Source organism: Thermobia domestica, chromosome 15 (genome assembly GCF_964235325.1).
Source record: "Thermobia domestica chromosome 15, izTheDome1.hap1.1, whole genome shotgun sequence".
In the NCBI taxonomy this organism is placed as follows: domain Eukaryota; kingdom Metazoa; phylum Arthropoda; class Insecta; order Zygentoma; family Lepismatidae; genus Thermobia; species Thermobia domestica.
Genome location: NC_137468.1, coordinates 74,500,002 through 74,519,805, shown reverse-complemented (window position 1 = coordinate 74,519,805; position 19,804 = coordinate 74,500,002). Strand labels below are relative to the sequence as shown.

General features: G+C 34.5%; 1 protein-coding gene across 2 annotated transcripts in view; it reads left to right on the top strand.

Annotated features, from left to right (window-relative positions):
- Positions 1-19,804, top strand: part of LOC145671086 (cyclin-L1) — a 100,501-nt gene that overhangs the window by 62,313 nt on the left and 18,384 nt on the right. For both annotated transcript variants that reach the window (XM_081739832.1, XM_081739833.1), the window contains one exon: positions 4,095-4,215. In XM_081739832.1, coding sequence (XP_081595958.1) covers positions 4,095-4,215 — 121 coding nt within the window. The remainder of the gene's footprint in view (positions 1-4,094; positions 4,216-19,804) is intronic.

Genomic DNA, 19,804 nt, shown 5'->3' with positions numbered 1-19,804 from the left:
GGATGATGCTATCTCCAATGTCGCGCTCACATATGCATTATTTTTAAGGTATGCACCATAAGTGGACATCTCAAGAAGATGCAATAAGAAATAAGGACTAACAGTTGTTCTAAGTAATAGTAATAGATTATTGAAACTTCTTTCTGTAGTTTTTATTTATTTTAAAAAAAGAATTGATATTACGAAACTAAACGGTGGTGAGTGCAAATTAACCTGATATATATATATATATATATATATATATATATATTCTTTCTTTTTGGTTCATTTTTGTTTTTAAGAGGGTTTATGAAATTGGAAGTATCATTTTAAAAAAGTGTAGTAAATTGCTGCATCAAGAACATTTTTAAAAAAATCAAAGGGTCAGAATATCAGTAAGTCGTAGTTTACAGAGTACAGCAACGTTCAACAAAATAATGAGTAGCTATGCAGATAAAACTATAAAAAAATAAATGGACATTGAAAATTTATGAAAGCGAAAGACACCAAACTTGTAGAGGAAATTCCGCATTTAACGAAATGCGTGGGAATCGAAAAATAGTAAACGATTTAAGTTTTTTAATTAAAAATTTATGGTCGAATTAGCTTATTATTAGAGGTATACCATGTAATGGTGTCATTCTCTCAGAAGTCAATTGGTTACTTCTGCGAGAATGACTATGATACGTACATCATGTTTTTACTATTGAAAATTTTTTTCTGTCTCTATGTATCAATTGGTACTATATGGATGCTTTTTCTCGGGAGAGTGTTCTTTCTTTCTTTCGTTCTAATATTGAAATGTTTCCTTTCTAGTTATTAATGAAAAATCTAGGTAGGAAACGTACGGCATCCAGTACAAGGAATCATTGGTCTTAAACGTTCTTTGAAAAGTCTTTCAATGAAAATATTCAAAGGTCAGAAAAAATATTTTCTGCATTAAACCAATAACGTAGTTTTTTTTTTTTTTTAAATTACAAAGTAGTAATAGGAGAGGGAAGGGATCTGAAACGGAAACTATTATTCATAGTAGTTTTAGTGTGGTTTTACTACAAAAATCAGTAACAGAATTGATACTTTCAAATGGTTTTTAATTTATTAGGCACCAATGCATTGAAGTTATATTTTGTACTCCTTCGTTATAACCTCCGAAAACCACATCTGTACGACATATTTTGTACCACTATAAATCTGGTGTTATAGGGCTGCCGGAAAACTGCCTACTATTACTATTACTAACAGTGGCGCTAGTGTTCCGCTATTATAAAATCCGAAAGAATAGATATTTCTATATTTAAATTATCTTTAACTCTATTATTTATTTTTCACAGGAGTCTAAAGTAGTGTAGGTGTTATTGTAAAGAACTGAAATTTCTCGTGAATACTTTCGAGAATTTTTTTTTAAATTTCATATTATTGTGTCGAACGACGTCATTTGGCTTTTGGGGATGAAACACCATCCAATGGGAATGTGCATAGTTGGTTTTCCGAATTCCAGCGTGGCCATTCATTTTCCAGTAATGAATTTCGTGAAGGTCATCCATCAACGGCTGTTTTGCGAGTATAATTATTCTGTGCGTGAAATGATTGAGAGAGATCGGCATGTGGCATACCGTGAGACGCAGGCATCCTTGAACATGAATGTGAAAGCGATACATATAATTTTATGTAGTCTCCTGAGCGTAAGCCGTACACAACTTGACAGAAAGGCAAAAACAGTGTCATGTCAATTAGTGTAAACTTTCAACCGAGGTCGGTCAAATTTGTGTACCACATCGTTACAGGGAATGAAACTTCAATCTATTCATACGAACCCGAAATTAAACAGCAACCCACTGTTTGGGAGTTTCAAACTGAGCGAAAACCCAACAAAAGTAATTCGTTCGAGGAGTGCTAGCAAGCAAATGATGGCTTATTTCTTCAGGGATATCGAACATACAGCAACTATAGGTTTAGAAGATCGAATGACTGTAAACGCCGAGTGGTGTACAACAATTTGTTTACAGAAGTCAACAAAGGGGTTGCGTAAAAGAAACTCAAATCACCACATCATTCTTCACCATTACAACATCATGTGTGCACCAAATCTTGTATCCAGCACCTTTTGTGAGGAGGTGTAGGATCTGGTGCACACAAATGTATTTTTTCCGCCTCGTTATAGAACGTATTCAGAAGGAAAGAAATACAATCCAGCCTTACATTCTGACCATTGGCTTTGCTAAACAAAGTTATTTTTCAAGTACTGGAATGAACAAAGAGAGTCTTTATTTTTTTTAAATTGTCTACTTGTATTTCGAATATTATTAATATTTTTCAAAAATGAGTTTTTAAAATCCTACCTGTTCAGTAGAATTATGGATGTAAATGAATTTCGGAAATAACGCAGTTTCATTTTTGAGCTCCTAGTTAAAATTTGGCTGATGTTGTTATTCCTGGCATTATTTTAGTCGTCAGATGCAAATTTCTTCTAGCATTTTTTTTTTTATTGTCAAGTCATTGAAATGTATGTTAGGCAGACCTACTAAAATAAATAAGTAAAATACAATTTTATCATAATTGCTCTGCCATCATTGCACACGAGAATTTTTTTCCTTCTTCAGAAAACCGAATTCAAAAAGGAAGATACCATCAACTATGAAGCAGGTACCATTGGGCTCAAACTACCTGTTTCCACGTTGTTTGTATATTGTAATTCACCTTCCAAGAGGATAAGATTGTTGAAAGTACTTCTCTGTGTATAAAGGATGAGAGAGCAATTAACTAAAAATGTGTATTTTTGCAAAACCATTCCCTAGCGCAGATATATTGATTAGGATAAGTTAAAACCTAACAAAGGAAATTTAAAGAACAGATCAATAGTATCTTAAGTTCTAATTTGTTTGTTCACTACAATCATCAAAGTCTGGTTCCGATGTGATGAATATTCTGTCTTGTGAGTCAGGAGTACAAAATGATTACTCATCCAGAATAGTGAAAAGTATATTCGGTGCTAAACATTTCATGAAGCATATACGGGGTAGTAATTAGCTTAACCATCAATACTATACAGTGTTGTGTTCCACCCTATATCTAAGAACACTGCTTCATTCCAGCATTTATGATCCTTCTCTGTTAGTCAAAAAGGCATATCCATTGAGCTTAATCCGAGGTTTCTTTGTTGACATATGTGTAAGACGCGTACTTTCTCTATGCGTGTAGACTCGGATGAAAACACAAGAAAGGTAGAGCGCTTACCTATGGTGCGTGGAGTCGCTGGTTCGATCTCCGGCTAAGTTGTTGGTGGTGGACATTGTGGGTTTTTTCAAGGTATTCCCGTTTCCGCCCACTTTCTCATTCCATCAATTCTTCCACCATTCACTTGTCTTAATCATCGTCTCCCTTAACCTAAAGGGCATCGTGGTTCGTTAAACTGAAGGATTTGGTTTCAAAAGGACAAGTAGTAGTTTGGATTGTACGTTAAGTACACTAAGTATGTAGTTAGTCTGGTGTCATTGAATGTTGAAAGATGTTACGAAACTTCAATCAGTGAATCGAAATAGGTAGGACCTTTGTTTCCTAGGCTGGGGTTTGTACTAATTCCATCGTTGATATATTTACCTCTTGACATGGGTGAAGATACTGAAACTGAGTGAAGTCTGTTGTACTAAAACCTCAAAACGTGTGAAAATTTCATCAAGTGATATTTATGAGGGAAAATCCGATTAGAAAGTAAAGCATCCGTATATTACAAGTAGTAACAATTAACTATAATGTAGCTTATATATCGACTTTATGTGACAGTACTCTTGTAGTGCTGTTTTTTTTTTTTTTTCTTTCTTTCTTCTCAAGACATAAGACCAGATTAAAAATATTTTCTATAGAATCGACATGTTGTAAATTTGCAGTAAATGGCACGTAGATTTCAAAGTAGTTTAGTTAAGTTGTGATATATAAAATTATTTTGGAATTCGATTTCAGGGGGAAAAAATGAACTGTTTCAAAGTTCAGCAGATCATTTTGGCAACTAGTTCCTCTCCCTGCATAGTATGATGATGGTTGTTTATAACATATCAAAACTATATCAGATTTTTTTTTTTTAACGGAGTTTGACACTTGTTTTCTTCTGTGTTTTTCAGAACAATTCAGCCAATGATTTTGGATCAGAACTATATCGCTCTTAAAACTCAAGTTATTAAAGCAGAAAGACGTGTACTCAAAGAATTAGGATTCTGTGTACATGTTAAACATCCTCACAAGGTAGAGTATACTTTACCTGCTTCTTCCAGTGTAGTGTTGCAAGCTGTAACAACTTTTCATATGGGCATGTTGTAAGAAGCCCTTCTTTAATTCCCATTAACTAAAAGCTCACTTTAAAAAATCCACGTTATTACAGTATCTTCAATGTGTGTTGGTAGGAATATTCAATTAATTGTAAAAAGTTTAAAATTATTATTCAAAAACTACATCAGAGTAGCAGTAGAGATTACTTTGTGTCTGGAACGTGAGTTCTCTAGTTCTGACTCATTATATGAGCATCGCATCGTTCATTCATTATATGAGCGGATTTCAGTTGTTACAGTTTGTTGCACCAAGCATGGGCTTCTAGAACTGTTTCTGGTTCAAAAGCCTATATGCATTTATTGATTTATTGCATGTACCCCGATTTATTCCATGTATTGTTAAAAGATAAGTTAGTTGTCCACATTTGTAACCAGCTTTTCTCATTTCATATTTACATTATTCTTAGCTCACAGAACATAGTTTTATGTATCTGAACGTCTCTATGAAACTTTTTTATTTACATACGTATGACAATTTTTCAGCGTCAGATATAAATAAACTGCATGTTATCGATAGATTCAAGAGTTATAATATAAATTTATAAGAGATTGTAATATAAATTTATAGACATAGCAAAACTGTATCCCATTAGAACATGGACTTAACCTGTTGGAAAAATACGAAAATTTTATCACTGGAGTAAGTGAGGAATTTGAACCCCAATTTATCTGTATTATTCGAGGACATCGACAGAGATAAATATTCGATATCATGTTAATTCAGCGATTAGTTTGTTTTTTTCTTTCTTTCTTTTATGGACACTGTTCAATATATACTGTTGTTTCAAGAAAATGAGAAATTAAGTCGTAATTTGTAAAGCAACGACCAGGTTGTTGTTTTTTTTTTCTTGTCCTTAGATTAAGATGTTTATTAAAATTTTCTTTGCTGATGTTATTCTTTAATGCATGTTATATAGTAATATTCTTTAGGACAGTGTTTTAAGGCTATTTTCTAGTTATCGTACTATGATAGACACCGAAATTATTTTTTAAAAATAATTAATATTCCTGTTTTTATAGTACTTTTAATGCATTATGTTGAGATTGTGAAATAACTGTAATATGGAAGGGTTAATATATTGTACTATGGAAAGTTAATGCTTGGGTAGTTCTTATTTTTAAGTATTAAACAATGGAATTGTATGCCTTGTTAAGTAAGCTGGTATTTTATAAATATTAGTAAGTAGAAAATCTTAATAATAGTGTATTGAACGCCGATGATTCTCATACTTTTAAGGGAAAAATAAATTAGTATGCTTGCTTTGTTATATGATAGTACATAATTTGAACAGAAGAATTGTGTTAAATCTCCTATTAAGTTACGTATATTTATATAATTTAATGTATTGGGGAATAGGTATGCTGTCTTGGAAGTACTTTTGTTAGTTATTAAGTACATCGTATCTTTGAGTCCAAAGCAGAATCATTGATTTATTTCAATGTACGCTATCGCTTGGGAAAAGTTTTCGAAAAACTGCATTTGTGTTCACTAAGAACTTCCGTTCTTTTCGAGCTTCTTCAGCGATATACGAAAATATTTTGATGATTCTTGTGTATGAATAAACGGAGAAAATAATTTCTTTGGTATCGCAAATAACGTTTATAAATTGCTTTTGATTCTATGGTGTTATTGCAAGACCATATTTTCGTTTTCGTTATGCAGGATGTTCACAGTATTCAGCTTACCCATATACTTGACATCTATGTCGCAGTATGCAAATTTTCTTAACGAAAAACGTATTGTAGTAGAGGCTTTATGTTGTATGAGAACAAATTATGAGCAGAGAGTAAATATATATAGTTGGAAAGAAAACGTGAAAATATTCTCAAAACACTAAAAATTACACTATAAGCCCTTCATCAAATCGGGAGGGGAGAAGGGAAAGAACAGGAACAAAAGAGCTGTGAGATGCGTATCTTTGAATGCAATCACGTGATAGTGTTGCAAAGTTGAAAGGTAATACATGTTTCGAGTGGACGACGATAAACCCAATGGGTAAGAGGCCTGAAAGAGACTAATGAAGGAGAAAAAGTATTTATGTATAATATATGAGAAACATTAAAAATATATATGGGAAGTGAGGAAGTATAAGGAGTTTTAAGATATAAACGATAAAAACGAGCGGTCGGTTTGCGAATAGGATGATAATGTGTTTTCCCATTTTTTTCTGAGGGTTGGAAGAGCTTTGCACTTTTTTAAAAGGATATTTACGCGGTGATGTGGCCATTTGTGCCTTTGTCTGAAGCTTGTGCGTTCTAGGACAGATAAATGGAGACTTCGGACGCTGTTATAGGATCGGTGATGTTTGTTGCGGGTCGAATGAAATTGGAAGAATCTCAACTACTGGAATGGTGGAAAGTATGTGCTAACTTTGTGAAGGGATATTGGAAGGTTAAACGAGTATCGGATATAGAATTGCTTCGGATGTCAGAGGTGGTGGTGGTTCGTGGGACGAATTAATGTAATGAGGGTGTGAACTTTGAGAGAGATCTTCGGCAAGTTATTTTGGGTAGAGACAGGGCGGTAAAAATTTTGCGGTTTTACGTGAGGTAGTAAGTATGGAAAGCAAGATTGTTCTTTCTGTAGGTCATGTAGAGTAAGGAAGTTGGGATATATATATATAACAAATTTCTCTCTCATCATTTTTTAGTCTTAAGCACTCTTACGTATCAATTCGTGGATTAATTTTATCTCCTTTTCCTATGTTCTGCTAGTTTCAACTGCCAACTATCATGTGATTGCATTCCTGCATAGCATGCACCGGTACGCGTCTGTGCAAGATTTTTGTTTAGTTTTTTCTTCTACATATTTTTATCCCTATCGGGTAGTGTTTAATGAAAAGGTTATAAGTATTTTCCACATAGTGTGATTGTTTTCTGTACTTTTTGGTGAAATTAGTTTTCTGCTTCACGTTTCATTATGTTAGTCTGTTATGAATTATGTAGGTTTTGACATGTAATCATTTTTGTTTTGTGGAATATATTGTTCGTTTAGTTTAACACTAGGGCAGCTTAAATAAAAATCATTTTAGGATATCTTCTTGGTAAGGGTAGTTGTAACACTTAAGTATGATGCATAATCATCACAACTTTCCTCGAATTTTCCTTGTATAGCATTTCCAAAGATATCCTAGTATTAAATTATTACAGCAATATAAATCCTTATCACTTACATGACACGTGAGTCTAACCATCACTTTATTTAATGTGATCTGAGTGTTTGCATTTAATTGTGACATCAGCAAAAGGGTGTTTCTGTCTCGAAGGTGAATATCATAAAATAAACTGTTGTAGAGTTCTAGACATATATTTTACTATAGTGTATTTAGTTCTAGCAATTAAAATTGACATGCTTTAATTACCTAGAAATATCTGCTTGTGATAATAATTGTACTATGGCAGTAACAGCGAAGACTAGTTTAGTGTAAAGGGTTCATTAAATGCACTGCATGCCAGGATTCAGTCTCTAGATTGTTTCGGTTTTGTGCTTTTCGATCAATTCGATGCGATGATTTCAAGAGCACATAATACGGGTCCCGAAGAAGTGTGGTGTTTGTCTTACTCCTATATGCCTTACTTCCTTTCTTCATTCCTTATATTTTGTCCCTACCCTACACCCGGAGAATTTCTGCCTGAAAATTTGTTTGAATAAACTAATCGACATTAAAGTTTGACGAGTGACTATGGTGACTATACTGAGGATAAATGTAATTTTATGAATGATCGAAAAGGTTACTTCTATCATTAATAATAGGTTACTTCTATTATCTTCAAACTAATGTTAGTTTGAAGGAAGTTGGGGTAGGACATTCATAATAAGAACAGATTTATTATAAGTTATTTTCTGTTCGTGAACACTGTTGCAGTTCTTTCACTGTATTTTTTTTTTTAATTCACAGTTTTCTTCAGTTATCGTTTGAATTGAGATTGATGCTATGATATATTAGTATACAAATTGTTCATAAGTGAGTTCATAAACTTCTCATTACATATGTAAATTTACACAAAAATGTATGACCTGCTTTCCTTGTGATATGCAGATAGGTGTCAATGGCAAAAATCAGTATATCATTACTTGCAGCCTTGTCAGGAACACCTTATCAACCTGTCTTTCGTTTTGTTGTGTAACGTTCGACACAATTGCTTTCCTGAAAGGCACATTAAATCGTGTTACGCCAAAAGCCCTGTTTTATAAGCTGAAATTAGTTTTAAAAAAGATGTGAATCCTCTGTGGTTGCTTAATATGTTTAAGACGAAGTATTAAATGCCCTATGTGCGGTTGTGAGAATACAGCCGTTTCAAGAGTCGGGTAGTTTTCAAATAAATAAGAATATATTTTATTTCGGACGAGAATGAGAGTTCTAAAAATAAAATAGAGTGGACAGATCTTTTCGAAGAAGGCTGTAAATGATTACTTCTAACATTGCTTAGGAATAATAAATATATAATATACAATGATAGATTTGATATTCTTTTATTAAATAATTTATTTTTGCCAAACATTACTTCAAATAGCCATTTTATAGATTCATATTTTGCATAATATAAGTAGGTTCCATATAAACTTAGGTTTTACTTTAACAGGTCATACTGTGCAAAGTGATTTTTATGGAACTGAGCACTTGATCCAAAATAGTTCTTTGTTAAAATTTTGATATTTCTATTGACAGTAACAGTAGTTTTGGTGGCTGAGTTAGTTTACATTTGCTATAACCGAAAAAAAAAGCTTTGTATATGATATTTCTACATTTCTATTTTTGTTAATCTGTATTTTAGAGAAACTAAACATAAATAGTGACTGTGAAGTCAGATATTCTCACCTTTTAGATTGTAAGTGCAATGAAAGACAATATTTCATCTGAGCTCTTCCTCTCATTTAGGCATCACCAGGCACAGACCTCATAAAAGTGGTTGAGGTGGTGATGCGACAACCCCAAAAACCTAAGAAGTGAACAGGACATGGTAAGATATGAAAAAAAAGTTTGTTCTAGAGGAGCACGAACAAACTGAACGAGAAAAATGATTCTTCAGCAAATCTTTAATGGTATCCTGCCATCTTAAAAGACACACTGAAGACGAGAATATTGGGAAAATGTGTGGCCATAAATACAAAATATGACATGCTAAAGTCTTGCAATGCGTGATGTCCGTAGTATCTTCGTCGTAAGTAAAGGAGCCGTTCATCATCCTGAAAGGCGTTGGGAAAATTGAGATAAAATTATATACGATGCCGGATCGTAAGTAGAATAATGGTAAGCTTATGGTAAGAATGTAAATTGTGTCAAGGTAAGACTGTTAATAATAGTAATCTTGAAAACCATTGAATTTCTTTTGTTTTAAAAGTGAATTCCTTAATAAGTGTATGGTGCGTTTTAATTCCGTAACTTGATATGCACAAATTACTATGTTTAAAGTTACGTATATGATTTCTGGTTTGTAATAAGTTTTTTTTAGAGCCTATTGCATCATGTAATATAATACAGATAGTACTCCTATTTGTAATAAAGTTAGCGTGTTTCTGTCAAAGTGCGTAGATTTTTTTTTTATTTGTTACTGAAATGTGTTCCAAATTTGTGACATTTTTTACGGCCATGATAAAAAATTGTGCAAGAAATCAATAGTGTAGCACCATATGTTGTGATCAGATTGACATTTTATCGATACATTTGAAGATTTTTTTTCGAGCTTATTTTAAAGCAAGAGATTAATTGTGAATTTCCTACCAAGAAACAGGAGAAAAGTTGGCAATATAGGAAAGAAATTTGAATTTAAAAACTATAAACCGTAAGTATAACAAGAAAATAGTTGATCCTGGTCAAATGAAATGTTAAGAACTTTGTATATATATTTATGACTTAAAATGCTGCAAGTATTGTGTTTTTAAAATGAAGTTTGTTTCAAGAAGTACATAATAAGGCTTGGAAAGTTTTAAGAAAGTGACTTGAAAAGTCGACATATTAAAACATTGAAACTAGACTATTGACATTAATTTCACTCTTCACAGTGAATAGTGAACTGTCGAAATGTTTTTCCAGGACATTTAGCCACCCTTAGGTGGTAAATGCTTCAAGTTTGGAAATATGTTACAAATAAAAGTGAACATTTAAGTAAAATATGTGCGAGGAAAAGTTGTGGAAATTTTGGTTTTTTGAATAGGGTATTTTGAATTAGAATACTAGAAGTAAATTGAATAACACAATATAACAGTTTATATTTATCAGATTGCACGAACATTAAGATGAGTAAAGCATCCTTTACATTTTGATTTGAAACTAGCTTAAAATCCTTCAAAAATCCGTATATTTGGAGATCGTTACATTCTTGACGTTGTGCTTGCTTTTATTCCCTATAGGTTTATCAATTACATGTGTGATTTGTACCCGTAGAAATAATCGTATTTAAAATATTCAGGCAAAACTGCTTCGTTTGCAATGGAGAAAGATATTTTCATCTCATTGATTACTGTACAACTGTTCCGGAATCGTTGCTTTGAGTCACTTTTCATTATTTTCTCTAATGGATTACGTGATAATTAGAGACTTCATACCGTGTTATTCAGAAAGGTTTTACAAACCTAACAGACTGATCCGTTTATGATGGCATAAAAAACAAAATGTTCTGGAATACACGGTGGTTTTTTACTGGCTCTATACGCCTAGGCAGCTTTTGACGGTAGAGAGATGTGAGTTGTAGGTTTTTCCGCCATTCCCGTGTGGATGCTCATGCTCCGTGGTTTATCCAGTAAAACCTGCCTTTAGCAGACACTTTTAGTAAACAAATTATTTTACATGGAAATGTTTCATAGTCCTTTGAATTTAGGGGCGAGACACATGTTAGATTCTCTTCATTAAACAGAAACTACGTATATTACTCGGCCAACAGAAATTAAAGTAAGTCTTTCAACGGAAAATTTCAAATTCCGAATGTTTTTAGACATCTTTTAGAGGCTTTATATATATAAAATATGAGGCGCATGTTAGAAGAAAGGGCCGATATTTTTTAAAAAGCAAAAAGTGATAGAAAATCATTGTGATTAATACACAAGTATATACCTTGGCTATTTTCGATGTAGTCACCATGAACCTCCAGACATCTCTAGTAGCGTGGCACAAATTGCTGTATACCCTCTATGTGAAAATCTGTCGCCTAAGAGTGTAGCCAGTCCAGAACTGATGTCTTGAGCACTTCACTATCGTTGAAGCTGCTCGATGCAAGGCACTTTTCAGGTGAAGAAAAAGAAAGAAATCGCTGGTGGCAAGGTTAAGGTTGTAAGAGGGTGATTGAAAAATTCCCATCGAAATCTTCGAAATGTCTCAATAGTACGAGCAACTGTGTATGGGCAGGCGTTGTCACTTATTAGAATAATTCCAGAGCGTAACATTCTTCTCCGCAGATTTTGGATGGCACGCAGATTTTTCAGTGTCGCAATACATATCAATAATTGTTCTTCCAGGTTCCAAGAATTACACAAGAATCACTCTCTTTTGGTCCCAAAACTTGGTTTGAATTTCTTCGCTTTAGGAGAACCAGAGTGCCGCAATTGCATAGACTGCTGCATCGACTCCCCAGTGACCTACGATATTCAGTTTTCATCCTTCGTCATTGTGTGAGAAAAGAAATCATCTCTATATCCTCTCCCCAGCAGACAAGAAAATCACGTGCATCTGTCATTCTTTGCTCTGTGTGAATGTACGTGTCAATCGTGATTTCGGTACACTGTTTTCGCAGACACCTCTTTGACGAGTATGTTGTTGTAAACCGGCGATTTAATCGCACTTTCACGTTAACGCGTTCCACAGGATTGTTCGTCTGAACACTAGGACTTCCGCTGTGCTAATTGTCACAAATATTGGAATGTCATTTCTGAAACTGCATCATTGCCTGACCTCTTCACTCATTATTGTCGGTCCGTAAATGACGCACAATTCCCGATGGATATCAGCTGCATTCTGTCCTTTGGCGTTCAGAAATCGTATGACATCTCATTTCACATTTGGCGGGGTTTTGTATTACGGCAACCATTTCACTTTACTGCTACTCAGACGTACGCAACTCCTCAGACTATTCTATCAAACACAATACTAAGGTATGCTCATGCTCATACTCAACTTAGCAGTGTTGCAAACCTTTCTTTTTATTTTTATTTTATTATACATGCATCTCGTATAAGTTAACGTGTGTACAGTATTTTTTCTGTTCATTAATACATTCAAAATTGTTCATACAGGTTTGCGTGTATTAACACTAGAACACCCACAGATGGATAAAATGTCCTTTCCTTTTGTCTTTTGTTTACTAAACCATCAAGGTTGAATCCAAGTTACTTTTCAGTATTTGAACTAAACAAAATGTTTCACAGAAAATTATGTTAGTATTGCTCAAGGTTTTCTAGAAAAACAGTATTTCACCTCAAATACGCTCAATAGTGGACAATTTGTCCGCCATCAGGAACCCTTGATTTAGTATTGTAATAAGTAATTTTCACTTCAATTTTTATTAGATGTTGGCCGTTTTTCGTGTAAGCCAGTAACTTCACTTACCTCTGATAATAATCTCACAAACAATGAAAAAATGGTGTTTATTACCACGTATGTAACTATACCAATAAAATGTAGAAATATACGAATACTATGTACCCTAGTGTTGGCAACGCTAAAGGCATTTCTAAAAGCATCTATATAGTTCAATTCATTACAGACCTCATTATAGTAATTCTCGCCTGCTGTTGTAGAGAGTATAGCATACTTGTTTATTTGTCTTTCCTTTCTAAGGATGCAGAACTTCAAAATATGTCTTGATGAGTGTGATGTGGTGAACTAAATTTTGGAGACACAGAATGAAAACCTATATTACTGCAGGGAGAACTCAACTAAAGAACCTACAAGCGGTTCACGAGTGTGAAAACAGACCTCAGACAAGAAAGTTCACGTGGGAAAATTACCCTCATTAAAATAATAATAATTAATGTTGAGTTTCCTTCAAACCAACCCTACATAACCATATATAAATAACTCTTCTCGAGAAAGACTGTCCATTTACGTGGTTCATTGTCTCAAAACCGGACAGTAGTGATGATAGCAATGCAACTACCGTGAACGTATATGTAATAGGGTTAGACATATCGCGATTATTCAGAAATTCATAGAGGATCTTCGTGCTGAATATATATATATATTAGGTTGTCCCTTATTTTGTGTAATTTCATATTGCGATATCTACACCCCCAAATGTATTCTGTGTGACCATAAACACGCATTAGTGAAATAGCAGCTCTCTACGAGAACGTTAACCCGTGCCGACAACAACAAAGCCATGAAATTACAATCCACATAATATAATAATTTAGAATTTCCAATTGTGATAAGGGAGAAACTAAAGAGACAGAGAAACGAAACTTCACACGAAGCAACTAGAGTAAGGGCGTCATCTGCTCGTGTGACAAACACAACCGAATGAACAGTGTTGCCAACTCAAGAGAAAGTTTTGTTTTTGTAAATGGAATGACCTAAATTGAATATCATCATTGGAAACAACAATAAAATAAAGACAAAAGAGATGGTAAACGCAGATCAGTGTTACAAACTTCTCGAGAAATAACGTGTAATATTTGTTGGCGCACACAGGGAGTGAGGTACTAACGTTTTGTACACCTTAAATCAGAAATTGACAAGAACTGTTTTCGTTGCCTCTAAGTCTAGAAGGATTCGCTGAACAGTGTTGCCATCAACAGAAGAGAAAAATTGAGTTTGGAAAACATACAATAACGGAAAAGTTCACTAATGCTTTATGCTTGAAAACCTATAATGCAGGGCGGTAGAGCATGAGGAATAGAACCATGGTTGTGTGAGATCGATAACTGGCCGAGATACACGATATCTTGTAAAAGCTGACAAGTAAGATTTGTGAAAGGTAGCAACGCTGCACAGCTGTTTGGAATCCCAACAACCTGGTTAAAATATGAAAACAGCGTTCAATTTGCATAGGTTTATGCACCCGTGGGCTTTTAAGGACGCTGATAACCATGATGACATCAAGAGTAAAGCCATCTTTTATAAACCTTAGTTCTCTGCTTTAATAAGATACCGAATATATCTGTCAGTACGTGAGTTATCAAGCTCACATAACCACAGCTCTACTCCTCATGCTCTACTGCCTTGCATTATAGGTTTTAAGCATAAAGCATTAGTGACCTTTCCGAGTTATTGTATGTTTTCCAAACTCAATTTTTCTCTTCTGTTGATGGCAACACTGTTCAGCGGATCCTTCTAGACTTAGAGGCAACGCAAACTGTTCTTGTCAATATCTGATTTAAGGTGTACAAAACGTTATACCTCACTCCGTGTGCACCAACACATATTACACGTTATGTCTCGAGAAGTTTACAATACTGATCTGCGTTTACCATCTCTTCTGTATTTATTTTTATTGTTGCTTCCAATGATATATTCAATTTAGGTCATTCCATTTACAAAAACAAAACTTTCTCTTGGGTTGGCAACACTGTTCATCCGGTGATGTTTGTCAATACACGAGCAGATGTCGCCCTTATTCTAGTTGCTTCGTGTAAAGTTTCGTTTCACAGTCTCTTAGTTTCTCCATTATCACGGTTGGACATTCTAAATTATATTATAATGTGGATCGTAATTTTATGACTTTGTCGTTAAGTCGGCACAGGTTAACGTTCTCGTAGAGCTGCTACTTCACTAATGCGTGTTTATCGTCACATAGAATATATTTGAGGGGTGTGCATTAGGGTGGAGTGAAAAATTGAAGTTTACACATCAGTATTCTAATAGTGCGGGATTGTTGCTCCTTAGTAAGTATTTTCAAAATCAGTATTTATTTTTGTTGAAATCTATTATCTTCGGGTGCCACCAGCATGGTTAACTCTTTCTTTCCGCAAAATTTTCCGAATTTTAGGTTGGCGAGCAAAGAGGAATGGTTGATATCCTGCCAAATAATTGTCTTAAACTTGAACTAAAAAGAATTGAAATGGAGAGTATGTGTTTTTATTCTGGCAAAGCATTTTACAATACGTAGACTGAAAATATTTCAAATATTCGTTGAAAGTGAAAAATTTCACTACATTTTCTAAACTGGAATTTCAACAAAGCCAAAAACTAGTTATAGTGGATAGTCTGTTTACTCTGACATAACGAAATGACTGAATATTGTAAGGTTCCGCATGTCTTCATATCATGCGATAACCATGTGTGTACTACACGTGTTGACAGTAAACAAATACAACGCAGACGACAGTACCGAAGAGGAGTCGCTCACAATTACCAGCAGTCGGCAGGACGGAGATCACCGAAAGTAGCCGACATTTTAGAATAAAAGACAGGAGCACGCCTCAACAAGCATCTATCTATCCAGGTTGATCAAACCACCTAAAGCCCTAAGGCGCCCGGCCATTGGGTTCCCTTTCTCTCTCACGACGCCCGGTCACCGTGAGAGACCTAATCACACAAAAATTATCCCCTCTCACGTCGCCCGGTCAAAGAGAGAAACCTCACCTACAAAGCCCTACGACGCCTGGTCATTGAGTTCCTTCCACTTTCTTACCTAAAATTATTAAAGGAACCACTTATTGTAATATATTTCTGTATTAAGAAGATCTTTTATAATAAAAGGTGATGGGAAAGTCCAAATTCCCGTGTACAATAATTACTCCAGCTTACATAAACTGAGAGAATTTTACAATATTTTCAAAAGAAAGATGTTAAATCTGGAAAGGCTTCGAGCTGTAGGATGTGATGGGACTGCTACAAATACTGGCAGAAAAGGTGGAATAATACGACGTTTAGAAGAGTCTGTTCAGAGACCTTTGCAATGGTTGGTTTGTCTGCTGCACTTAAATGAGCTCCCTTTAAGACATTTGCTAGAATCAATTGATGGTAAGACAACAGGTCCTCATGCATTTTCTGGACAGATTGGAAGATCATCATCAAATTGTGAAAACCAACCAGTTGTGGAATATGATGTAATTGAGAGTCTCTTTCAGATTTCGAGAATTATAATGATTTCAGTGTGGATCAGAAGTATTTGTATGAGATTTGCAAGGCTGTTTCAAATGGATATTTCCTGATTTTTTTTGGCAAAACGCTATCTAGGAAACATTTCGCACGCCAGGTGGGTTACTACAGCAAACAGAATTCTTCGATTGTATGTAGCTACACCAAACCCTTCAGAAGAATTAAAAGTGCTCTCTCAGTATGTTGTAAATATGTATGCGCCAGTCTGGTTCAGCATAAAACAGAAACCTTTTTGCACAGATGGATCAAGACATTTCTTCAAAATGATTCAGTTATCGCGCTTCCTTCCTGAAAAGTACAAGGCTGTCATTGATCCTGTACTTCAAAGAAATGGATACTTTGCGCATGCTGAAAACATTCTCCTCTTTATGATGACAGATCAGAAGAAACATATCAGAGAACTGGACTTCAGACGAGTCCTTAAGACAAAAACCTCGCAAATGCCTGGAATCAGAAATTACGACATTCCATTACTCAATTTGGAAGCTGAATACTACACAGAACTGATAAATTGGACAGATTTGGCTATAACTTTCCTTCCACTTATTATGGATCTCACTGCTGCGGATATTTATAGAGTCATTCAAGGTGATACCACAAATATTGATATTCCGAATCTTCCATGCCATAGCCAAGGTGTAGAACGATGTGTAAAATTGGTAACAGAAGTATCGTGTTCTGTTTGTGGTGTAAGTGAACGAGATGGATACATAAGGGCAAGACTCGAGTCCAGAAGCCGTATGCGTCTTCAATACAACGTCAGAGTTTCCTACAGTGTAATGTATGTTGACATGTATTATTTTGATATGAAGTTTTCCTAACTCATTTTCAAGAATAGAAAGTAATGTGTTTTGTCATGTTCTCACATATTATTTGTATATTAAGATTTCCTAGGTTATTTCCAAACTGAGATCAGAAATATTCATGTCATTACAGGACTTTTCCTATATTTGTAATTAATCTAGAAATTGTGTGTAGATGTCTATTGTAACATACACTACACACAAACCTAAGTCATATGTTTGTACTGAGTGATGTACTTTTGTCATCTTTTTTTCACATATCATATTATAAAGCTTTCTTAGCTTATATCCAAACTAAGATAAGAAACAAAAAAGTTGATGTTATGAAACTTCTGTAATATTTGTAATAAAGATGCTGTATTCGAATATAGCATATATGTAAGATACTTTAGTTTCATTTTTTCATTCAAGCATAATGTAAAAATGTAAGTACGTTACAACTCACTTTTCGAGCCCTCTATACCTATAGCACTAAAAGGAACTGACTCAGCGGAGTGAGGATCTGTGATACAACACTGTTGTATAGCAACTTTTCCGTATAGAAAAAAATTGCCTCATTTCATAATACTGTTAAGAATATATATTTCAGCGAAACTTCAAGTCCATATAGCACCCAAAGGAAATGACTCAGGAGACTAATATTTCTGTGGCACAGTACTCTATTGGTAAGGCAACTTTTCCGCTCTATTAGAAAAATTAATACAGAAAAAAATAATTTTGTTCCTTTTACCAATCTATATATATAAAAGAGAACGCACAAATCCTTTGTTACCTCATCACGCTAATACGGCTGAAACAATTTCTTTTATTTTTGGGGGGTTATTAGGATTTGGACCCTAGATGGTTTTTATCATATAACTTTAATTTTTAATTACCAGTGTCTTGAGATAATTGACCATTCAAGTGTCCATAACGTACAAATCCTTTGTTAGTTCATCATAGGTAAAAATAAACGTATTTATATGCAACCCGCATGACCGTGTCACTCGGCGGGTTAACATAAATGACAGGCGATATAATGTTAACATTTACTGCAATCTACTATGGTTTTTATCATATCACTTGAAAGCGAAAACTTACGGGGTGACCGCAGCGAAGCGGGGCGGGTTAACATAAATGACAGGCGATATAATGTTAACATTTAATGCAATCTTCTATGGTTTTTATCATATCACTTGAAAGCGAAAAAGTAAAAATTATCTAAGTAACAAAGTTTATTGCGTTCCGGGGTGACCGCAGCGAAGCGGGGTGAACGCTGCTAGTACGGTTAAAAATAGTGGATTTCAGTCAAATTTCAAGTCCTGTGTGGCACCCAAAGGAATTAATTAACGAGACTAATATTTTTGTGACACAGTACTCTAATGGTAAGGCAACTTTTCCGCCCTATTAGAAAAATTAATACCCCCCAAAAATTTTTGACCACTATTTCACTCCACCCTAGTGTGCATATCGCAACACGAAATTACCCAAAATAAGGGACACACTAATATACAGTATATAATATTCAATCATAGGACAGCAAACTTCATGTGAAAAGAACAAAAAGTTGTTACAACGTGTGGAAATTGTTAACAAAGTACGAACTGATCAAGATTATCCCTTACTCTGAGGCCAAGGACCTCCTAATCTTACTGGTTATGACACTGTTTCGCCAGCTTGATTTACACAGTAGGAATCACAGAAACCAATTATGGCATATCCCTAATGTTTAGAACATAAAACGTCATTAAGGACAAATTGTCCATCCGTGGGCGTTTAAGGTTTTTAAAAATCCTGGGTATTCGAGTGTTAGTTCGTAGTAGAAATAAATACTATCAATTGACAAAGGTTTGTACAGAATCTTATTTTGTCTCAGAATCCATTATATAAAGGCATTTATTATTATTATTATTATTATTATTATTATTATTATTATTATTATTATTATTATTATTATTTCTACCTTCGTTGACTGGAAACTTAACGGAATATTTTTCGTTCGATTTCGCTAAAGACAGGTTTTACTGTACTACGAATTATTTGAGTAGATTGTAACAATTTGTAATACTACAGTTCGAGCGAGATGGTTTTCTAAACAACATAATTTCCCAACGAGATTACTCTATTACTTCGAGCAGTCCCCTGAATGAATTTTTTGATGAAACTTATAACTACCGGTGATATGGCCGCAGTGAACTCATCCCTTGACCTCAAATTAACTTTCTTGATACTTTCGTGTGCGTGATGTACACAAATCAGACTAAAAATTCTTGAGACCATATGACGTAATCTGTTCTCCAGGTTTGAAGTTTGCTAGGTCGGCTATAGTGAGGAGGTGGACTACTAGATTGTTTCACACGATTACCATGATACTTTGTATCCAAGTGTATTAATGTGTACAAAGCCTTATGGCATCCTAATCTGATCATCCCCCAGGTAAATACGCCAGAAAACTGATCGCTGAGGCTAAACTATTATATTAGAATGTCCATTTTGTCGTATCTGTCTGTATTAGAATTATGATTAGACATTTTTGTACATCCTGATTCAGGAATTCAACAAGGAGCAAACATGATGCTTGAATTCCAGGTTAGAATAACGCAACATTACGTAAGTGTTTATTGAATCTGTGTATTTGTTATTTACAGACAAGGTAAGCACTGTATATATGTTTTGTAGATTTGACACT